This window comes from Argopecten irradians, chromosome 1, assembly GCF_041381155.1.
Source record: "Argopecten irradians isolate NY chromosome 1, Ai_NY, whole genome shotgun sequence".
NCBI classification, from domain to species: domain Eukaryota; kingdom Metazoa; phylum Mollusca; class Bivalvia; order Pectinida; family Pectinidae; genus Argopecten; species Argopecten irradians.
In genome coordinates this window covers 59537058-59547741 of record NC_091134.1, presented here as the reverse complement: position 1 = coordinate 59547741, position 10684 = coordinate 59537058, and the positions used below count along the sequence as shown (strand labels likewise).

At 36.0% G+C, this 10684-nt stretch overlaps 1 protein-coding gene across 1 annotated transcript; it reads left to right on the top strand.

Moving 5' to 3' along the window:
* Nucleotides 1–1151: 1151 nt before the first annotated feature.
* Nucleotides 1152–9374, top strand: LOC138335841 (allograft inflammatory factor 1-like). The gene is made up of 6 exons (XM_069284999.1): nucleotides 1152–1324; nucleotides 5186–5247; nucleotides 6541–6607; nucleotides 6910–6951; nucleotides 7878–8040; nucleotides 8968–9374. Exons 1-6 carry the CDS (start codon nucleotides 1288–1290, stop codon nucleotides 9050–9052), a joined length of 456 nt encoding a protein of 151 aa, XP_069141100.1. The 5' UTR covers nucleotides 1152–1287; the 3' UTR covers nucleotides 9053–9374.
* The last annotated feature ends 1310 nt before the right edge of the window (nucleotides 9375–10684 follow it).

Here is a 10684-nt window from a genome sequence, read left to right as displayed (position 1 = left end):
TAGCTACATTGTGTTTCTTGTATCCCAAATCTAACGCACATATTTGTAATTACTTGACATCATGTCTATGTACACGTGTAACAAGCTTGCAAATTACAGTTGTCGGGATTAATCAATTTTAGCCAGTACTTGTGAAACATAATTTTCTAGTAATAACTATAATGGTAATCGCTCTTACAAATGGTTAAATGGCTGCTTCGAATAAGTAACGGAGTAAGGAACTAGGACTTCACGGAAGTAAAATAAAGGTAAACTACTATGAAACAGACAGCTGTATTTTGTTAACCAAGAAACTCGAGTGGTAAGGACATTTGTTATTAGCCTACGTCATCTATGTATAGAAGCTGGGGACAGTATATAGATTGTTTTGTCGTTTTTGGAAACGCGAATCAGTTTTGCTGATGGTGTTAAGATGTTTTCGGATGATATTATGCAATATGGTTTGGTTTTATTAGTTTAAAGTCATATTAACAGCCAGGATCATGTAAGGATGTGCCAGATTTGTTAGTGGAGGAAAGCCAGAGTACAAGGAGAAAAACCACCGACAGCGGTCAGTATCTGGCAACTGCCCCACATGGGATTCGAACCCGCATCCCAGAGTGGAGTGCTTGTTGTGATATGACCACTCGGCTACTGCGGCCCTTATTTTATGCAGTATGGTAAATTCATGTGTATTATGTAAATTAATTGTGTCTTCTGTTATTATAATGTGAATTGTTAGGATTGTTGGCAGACATCAGATTAAAAGATAAGTTTGGCTTTAGTACAGAGATAAGGTAGCGTGTGTTCTGGTATACATGGTACAAGGCTCATTAGAGCTAACGTTCTTTTGAAGTAATGACCCTTTCAAAGTAACTGTGCCAGTCGTGCGATTATTATTTACAAATTCACTATTATTAAATAAAACACATGTGCATCCCATGGATCAGATACACATCAGGTCTATTTGAAATAATACAGTCGCGCTGACGAAAATGGGGCAATTACGCGCGGGCTATGTGTAGGTCTCGTGCTGATCCCAGTATCAGCAACTCGACACTTGCGCACGCGGGGTTCTGAAAACATTTTGTCATCAATTGAGACATACGTCAGTCAATTGAAGAAGGAAGAAGTATATGATAGTGTAGGGACGTTTATACTGCCGGGCGGAAGGGTGCGTAAGGGGATGGGACCACTTCACGTCAAATCGAGCATAATTTGTGATAATTAATACTGGACATACAGGTCCTTGTAGCCATTTCAGGACACATCACTGAGACAGACACACGTTATTCTGCGGTATTGGAGATGGAGAAACCTATACTAGACCCCACAGACCATCAGGGTAAGTGTTGTCATATATAAATACCATTCCTTTCGTTCATCAAGCATTTTAAACTTTTAAGTAAATATGTCCTTAATTAAGACCTTGTTTTGTATCGCTGCTCTCACTAGACTTATTGGATGACGAAGATTGGAGAAGCTTATATGGGCAATGCCCGACATCTAGTTCCTTTGTCTTTGACAATTCATTTTGTTTACACTGAAATCGGATAACGATAAGAAAAAGACAACATACGATGATGACGTGATAACGTGCTTTTTCCCATTTAAAAGCGGACTGATCAGCACATTGACCGATTTGCAATAGAACAATACTGTGTAAACTGGCGCTTATCAATGTTCTGTATAAGGACAAAGAACATAAAAGAACTATTTTAAATCAGTCTTGAAATGTGAATGTTGCCCAAATGCTGTACGCGTGCATATTTAGTGAAATATAATCCTGCAGCAGTTGGCCATTCTATTCAAGTCAAGTGTCTAACGCTTGTTAGGATCATTATCAATTACAGTTGACTCATACTAGTTATTACACAGGATTACAAGCTGCTCTTCCATCAAAAGAGCTATGGTGGGCCACATTCAAACAATGTATTTTTCGATATCCGCTGCCTATTAAAACAGTGCTCGGAGTATTCTCCGTGTTGTCGACAATAAATTATGCTATTTCCGCGAAGCAGGAAGATAATGGCTAATAATCTTTCAGAATTCAAAATAACTCAAAATATGCTGTGAGATGAGACTAGCGGCACAGGAGCATGACAATTAAATCTGGGTATCAATATTACGCCCTCGTCCCCTATAAATCTTACTGACCCTCTATATAAGGGTCAGTAATTGACTAAAAGACTAAAAGACACTTTTCTCCCTGAAACATCTGTTGAAGTTTTGTGTCTTTTCTCTTTACCTATGTACTTGGCACGTTCATAAAGACACTTGTTGTATCTTTCCTACAGGTACCCCTCTTTACCTATGTTCTTGGCACGTTCATAAAGACACTTGTTGTATCTCTTCTACATGTATTCCTCTTTACCTATGCACTTGGCACGTCCATAAAGACACTTGTTATGCTTTTTCTACAGGTATTCCTCTTTACCTGTGTACTTGGCATGTCCATAAAGACGCTTGTTATGTTTTTTCTACAGGTATTCCTCTTTACCTATGTACTTGGCAGGTTCATAAAGACACTTGTATCTTTCCTACAGGTATTCCTTTACCTATGTACTTGGTCCGTCCATAAAGACACTTATTGTGTCTTATCTACAGATATTCCTCTTTACCTATGTACTTGGCAGGTCCATAAAGACACTTGTTGTGTCTTTCCTACAGGTATTCCTCTTTACCTATGTACTTGGCAGGTCCATAAAGACACTTGTTGTGTCTTTCCTACAGGTGTTTCTCTTTACCTATGTACTTGGCACGTCCATAAAGACACTTGTTGTGTCTTTCCTACAGGTATTCCTCTTTACCTATGTACTTGGCAGGTCCATAAAGACAATTGTTGTGTCTTTCCTACAGGTATTTCTCTTTACCTATGTACTTGGCACGTCCATAAAGACACTCGTTGTGTCTTTCCTACAGGTATTCCTCTTTACCTATGTACTTGGCACGTCCATAAAGACACTCATTGTTTCTTTTCTACAGGTATTCCTCTTTACCTATGTACTTAGCACGTTCATAAAGACACTTGTTGTGTCTTTTCTACAGGTATTCTTCTTTACCTGTGTACTTGGCACGTTCATAAAGACACTTGTTGTGTCTTTTCTACAGGTATTCCTCTTTACCTGTTTACTTGGCACGTTCGAAAAGACACTTGTTGTGTCTCTTCTACAGGTATTCCTCTTTACCTGTGTACTTGGCACGTCCATAAAGACACTTGTTGTGTCTTTTCTACAGGTATTCCTCTTTACCTTTGTACTTATCACGTTCATAAAGACACTCGTTTTGTCTTTTCTACAGGTATTCCTCTTTACCTGTGTACTTGGCACGTTCATAAAGACACTTGTTGTGTCTTTTCTACAGGTATTTCTCTTTACCTATGTACTTGGCACGTTCATAAAGACATTTGTTGTGTCTTTTCTACAGGTATTTCTCTTTACCTATGTACTTGGCACGTTCATAAAGACATTTGTTGTGCCTTTTCTACAGGTATTCCTCTTTACGTATGTACTTGGCACGACCATAAAGACACTTGTTGTGTCTTTTATACAGGTATTCCTCTTTACCTATGAACTTGGCACGTTCATAAAGACACTTTTTGTGTCTTTTCTACAGATATTCCTCTTTACCTATATACTTGGCATGTCCATAAAAAAACATTTGGTGTGGCTTCTACAGGTATTCCTGTTTACCTATGTACTTAGCACGTCCATAAAGACACTCGTTGTGTCTTTTCTACATGTATTCCTCTTTACCTATGTACGTGACGCGTCCATAAAGACACTCGTTGTGTTTTTTCTACAGGTATTCCTCTTTACCTATGTACTTGGCAAGTTCATAAAGACACTTGTTGTGTCTTTTCTACAGGTATTCTTCTTTACCTATGTACTTAGCACGTTCATAAAGACACTCGTTGTGTCTTTTCTACAGGTATTCCTCTTTACCTGTTTACCTGGCACGTTCGTAAAGGCACTTGTTGTGTCTCTTCTACAGGTATTCCTCTTTACCTGTGTACTTGGCACGTCCATAAAGACACTTGTTGTGTCTTTTCTAGAGGTATTCCTCTTTACCTTTGTGCTTATCACGTTCATAGACACTCGTTGTGTCTTTTCTACAGGTATTCCTCTTTACCTGTGTACTTGGTCCGTCCATAAAGACACTTTTTGTGTCTTTTCTACATGTTTTCCTCTTTACCTATGTACTTGGCACGTTCATAAAGACACTTGTTGTGTCTTTTCTACAGGTATTTCTCTTTACCTATGTACTTGGCACGTTCATAAAGACATTTGTTGTGTCTTTTCTACAGGTATTTCTCTTTACCTATGTACTTGGCACGTTCATAAAGACATTTGTTGTGCCTTTTCTACAGGTATTCCTCTTTACCTATGTACTTGGCACGACCATAAAGACACTTGTTGTGTCTCTTCTACAGGTATTCCTCTTTACCTGTGTACTTGGCACGCCCATAAAGACACTTGTTGTGTCTCTTCTACAGGTATTCCTCTTTACCTGTGTACTTGGCACGTCCATAAAGACACTTGTTGTGTCTTTTCTACAGATATTCCTTTTTTACCTATGTACTTGGCACGTCCATAAAGACACTTGTTGTGTCTTTTCTACAGGTATTCCTCTTTACCTATATACTTGGCATGTCCATAAAAACATTTGGTGTGGCTTCTACAGGTTACCCTCTTTACCTATGTACTTAGCACGTCCATAAAGACACTCGTTGTGTCTTTTCTACATGTAATCCTCTTTACCTATGTACGTGACGCGTCCATAAAGACACTTGTTGTGTCTTTGCTATAGGTATTCCTCTTTACCTATGTACGTGACGCGTCCATAAAGACACTTGTTGTGTCTTTTCTGCAGGTATTCCTCTTTACCTGTGTACTTTGCACGTCCATAAAGACACTCGTTGTGTTTTTTCTACAGGTATTCCTCTTTACTTATGTATTTAGCACGTCCATGAAGACACTTGTTGTGTCTTTTCTACAGGTATTCCTCTTTACCTATGTACTTGGCAGGTCCATAAAGACACTTATTGTGTCTTATCTACAGATATTCCTCTTTACCTATGTACTTGGCACGTCCATAAAGACACTTGTTGTGTCTTTTCTACAGGTATTTCTGCAGGTATTTTATGTTATAAAATAATCCTAATTCAAAATTTTACATTTTTTGTTGAAATTGATTCTCCTTCCAGGAGGAAAAGCATTTGGCATGCTGATGGAAGAGAGGGAAAAAATCTTAGAAGGAATTAATGAGGTAAGTAAATCTGTCATGTCCATAACTTTCATGTATAGCCATAACATTTTCGAACTGCAGGTAAGGCATTTGAATTGCATGCAACCCACATTGCATGATCCAAAAAGGCGAAAATTTGGGATTTAATCTTATTTTCATCCTCTTCCTGTGCCTGTCTGCCTGCATAGTCTACAAAAGTGATAGTTTCTTCATAAAGGGAGAGGAATGTCTGGTCTGCTCGTTGTCAGTATGATGTGACACAGGTGGGGTGTGCTGTTCGATGTCTTTGGCGACACGCTTTAGTGACATAGCATTATATAAATATAATATACAATATAGTACACAGGAGACCTTCATTACGATAAACCAGCCAACCAAATGTTATTACGATGTAGATCAAAACACACATCTTATTGTGAAAGATTTATCAGTTTGACAAATCCAAAAGAATGAGTTTCCGGGAACAGCAATTATTTAATCAAATAGGACGGGTTTTGTTTTCGAAAAGGAAGTATTTTTTTTTTCATTGATATTTACATCTTAATTACGTGTACGTGTCAAGTCCACCAGACAACAACTGGAAGATGGCGTCAAACATGAACACAAACATACACATAAACAGGAAGTTGTCTCTCGAGCCATCATTATCATAGTCAAGTACCCTTCAGTCTACACCATACGCTGACCCTTGTATTCATGATATAATAGTTATTCAAGGATACTTAAATTTGTATACCATTATAAACATCGACACATGTTTATTAGATCCTGGAGAAAAGTGTGTGATGCTTGAAAATTAACCGCAGGTACTAGTCAATAATGCATTTCTTAAGGGTTTCTTGAATGTTTCTCTTTTTTCTTCTTTCTTTTTTTTTGATATTTAAAATTTTCAAAAAATCACGCATCAATATAACCACAACTCAGTATTGACACTGACCAAATTTTGTCTTTAATTAAGCATTTTTCAATCTTGAGGGCCTTCCTTTATTCGTGGTATGTACATGTTTTAATGGGAGACTGTGGTATATTCGTCTTCAGTATCATTGAAGAAGTGTCCAATTGCCCATAATATAGTGCTATCTTATTAAAACATATTGCCAAAGACACCGAGTCTAGAGTCTCAGGGCCATACGCTCAACCAACGACCAAAGGTGTGACGTTATCTAGGGAAAAGGTCAGAAGTAGAGACAACATCATCTGATACCTACCAATGATCTTAATGTCTCCTAGCAAGAAAAGCAATGTTATCCGTTAGTATCAGATGACCAATTCGAGCGATTATTTAAGATGTACTCTTTGGATATACTTTTACAGGAATTCAGAAACGACGACACCTATAAAGATATCGAGGACTTAGAAGAGAAACTGACCCAATACAAAGGTAACATTAAAAACTGATCTCTATGTCAGAAGAGAAACTGACGCAATACAAAGGTAACATTAAAAACGGATCTTTGTGTCAGAAGAGAAACTGACGCAATACAAAGGTAACATTAAAAACTGATTTCTGTATCAACTATTGACAGACTCCGAAAATGTTCCGGAATAAAATGAGGTTGATCTGATTATCAAATAAAAACAGTCTAAGGTCATTTATAGTAAAAAAAAAGTTTATACTCGGGAGTTATCAGCGACACAATTGCGAAATTAGTACAAACTTACGTTGTGTTTTATTTGTTACAGAGAAGTTTCTGGAATTTGACCTCGACACCTCTGGAGATATTAGTAAGTTATATACTTGGTGTACCATACAAAGTAAACAATGACAAGGAAAAAAACAAACAAAAACGAAAAAACACTTGGCTAGCCTACCCTTCCCACTTTTTTTTCTCTCTTGTTATCTTTTTTGTTTTCTTTTTATCTTTTTTTGCTTTCTTTGCTTCCTTTTCCTTCCTATTAAAAGTGCAATACACATGTATTTATTTTAGCATAAATCAACTTTTCAACAATAAGTTATAAGTAATATAACTCAAACCTTCATTTAGTTGTGGAAATGAAAGATTTGTGTAAAGTAGATAAAAATGATGAGTGAATGTGAAGATCATAATGATATTATTGCTGAGTTATTAAATGGATGAAAATATAAGGTGAGTGCTGATTGAATAAAATTCGAATGATGAATGTGGTTGGGAGAGTGATAATGATTTGAGGATGTTTGACATGTTGAGGATGAAGATAGTATTTTGTATATATGGTTAATGATTTAGAGGAGATGGAAGATGATAACAGTGAGAATGATAATAAGGAAATGAGTATGTGATGTGTATTGCATATGAAAATCTGAATAAAAAATAGGTTATAAAAAGTTATATACTTCACGTTACAATTCAAGTGATGACAGCACTTTTGACAATTGCCTTTGAAATGAAAGTTCGAGCGATTTAATAAGAAATAAATCATTGAATGAACAAAATAAAACAAATCATACTTAAAATCAAATAACAACGGCGAAATGTGTATTTAAGTTAAATTTGAGAAAAAAAAGGAATCCTCAAAATTAGAACAAAACCACGTCATCCTAAAAATCTAGGTCAAACCTTTAAAATGGCCTTAAGAACCAACCAACTGAAGTAATACGGGCGTTTTGTTTGGAAAACAGATTGTAAGGAGAAATGTACAGTATGACTACAGCATGTATCTTATTGTTTCAGACTTTATGTCATTGAAAAGGATGTTAGAAAAACTTGGCTCGGCTAAAACACACAAGGAGCTTCTAAAAATAGTAGCGGAGGTGGATACGACAGGATCCGGAACGATATCTTATCGGGAATTCCTCTGGATGATGCTAGGTGGCAAGAAATGTATCCTCAGATTGTAAGTTCATTTTAGGTTTGAACTACATTCAATATTGGCAATTATTTAAACCGTTTGTGACGTCGCAATGATAATGATTGTCAAAAAAATAATTCGATGGCAATTCATGCACTGAGCAACGACAATGTTACATGCATATAGTGTAGTCCGCAGTTTATCCGTCCGTCAACAATCGGCTTCATATACTAGTAAGTGGTAGTATCCTTATTGAATGGAGACTCAAAATTGATGTTCTGTCCCACTTAGAGACTAAAAGTTGCCGGTTTAGCTATTTCCATATAAATGACTTCTCTGAATCTGCATTGTAAGCATTAAATAGCACTCGTATTGTGTTGGTAGAGTGATTATGTGGTGAAGAATCACAGTTGCACAGATGGCCGGACTTAACCCTGGGGACCTGCAGGGTTGGACCAAAAGGGGCAATTTGGCTATTTCCATGTAAACGGCTATTTTGAAACCAAACATTTGATAGCACTCATAATGCATTAGTAGCATCCCGATGGGGTGGGGATTCAAAATTGTACATTTGGCCGGGCTGACCTTTAACTTGGCTTTATTGCCAACGGGTTCTTCTCTGAAAGTTATGAATGTATATATATTTTTTTTCAGAATTGGGAGCGAATGGGCCATATAACTATACAAACGACTATCACTCATATATTAATCAACTTAATTTGCTATGAGTTTTAATGGAACGGTAGTTTCACTGTTGTGAGAGATTCTAAGCCCAATGAGTGTTTATTGAATATGAATTTGGTTTTTTTTCTCTCTCGAATTTACTGAATTAAGCAGATGAACGATACAGGCCCTCTGGGTCTTTAATTTGATATACATGTAGTAGCCATATGAACAGATCTATGATGTATGATCCTGATGGTGTTGAAATAGATTACACTCCAATAATATTATGTTTTTTATCATTTTCAGGATATTGTTTTTTGAGTCTGTTGGACAGGAACCGCAAAAGCAGAAAGGCGTGGCACCACCTCGTACCCTGGACTCTCTTCCTTAGTGAAAGACTTACATAGCACAGAAAATCAAGATACTGGTTACTATCTCAGTTGTAAATGCAGTATCTCTCATTTTATATGGCAAATGTATTTTCTTATGAATTATCGCCCATATGTTAGCTATGCATAGATGTACAACGAAAACAGAGAACCTATCAACTATCATTAAGTACACATTTTATTCCATGAAAGAAATATTTCTAAATTAGTCTATTGTCTATTCTACTCCATGGACGTTACTTAAAAACAGTGAAAATAGGAAATTTGTAGATCGACTGTAGTTGGAAAACACGGAAAAGAGCCAATATGCTTTCTCATCTCCTACTTGGAATATCCAATCATAACTCACGTTATCAAATCTGATTTATCATGTCAAACATCTAATATCCAATCATAAATCACGTTATCAAATCTGATTTCTTATGTCAAACATCTAATATCCAAACATAAATTACGTTATCAAATCTCATTGCTCATGTCAAACATCTAATATCCAATCATAACTCACGTTATCAAATCTGATTTATCATGTCAAACATCTAATATCCAATCATAACTCACGTTATCAAATCTGATTTATCATGTCAAACATCTAATATCCAATCATAACTCACGTTATCAAATCTGATTTATCATGTCAAACATCTAATATCCAATCATAAATCACGTTATCAAATCTGATTTCTTATGTCAAACATCTAATATCCAAACATAAATTACGTTAGCAAATCTCATTGCTCATGTCAAACATCTAATATTCAATCATAACTCACGTTATCAATGATTTTGTATGCCATGTATTCTTATTTTAAAATAAGACCAAAGTACTAGTATGCATTAAGGTAATAAAAAATATTGACAACTTTCTTGGATTATCTCCTATCCTTGTAGTTGTTGTTGTTTTCCTCCTCACTAGATACGACCTTTTCATACATAGTTTCAGTTAGATTGCAAGTTTTCAGAACTATTTTGTTTTGGTGTCCTAATGTCATGACAGGTATCATGATTGTTCATGATGAATAGATCGTGCTCGCTGTTACGGATGCATATATTTTGATTAACATTCACATTCATTTACATTCATATCGCTTTCTACTAACAAATATGAATAATTGGTGTTTAATACAATTAATTGTAATGTGATTGTCCTAAATTAAACTTGTTGTATTGACTTCTAACTGCACTTTGTGGAGAGAGAATGTATTTCTTATTTGTATATTTGTAAATTGTTTATATCTGAATAAAAAAGTAACAGATCCCCATTCATGTCCGAGAATCATTATTTGTCCAGAATATCATTACTGACCCGGTCATAATTCATTGCACTCTCAGGTAATTATTTGTGTGCATTTATTGTTTTTATTTCCATATCAACAACATCTTGACACTATGCATTGAATATCATTCATAATTACATTGGTTGCATAATTATGCGGCATATAATTATGCTAATGGTAATACTGATCTCCGCGGGTCTCAATGCGAGACCAAAAGGGGTCATTTTGGCTATCTTCATATAGACGATTGACAAACTCATTAATTAACATTGTGCCAAGAACCCCCAGAACCGAAAAGTACTCCCAAGCATGATAGATACATGTAAATAAAACAAAGAACAATGCGAGAGTAAGGTA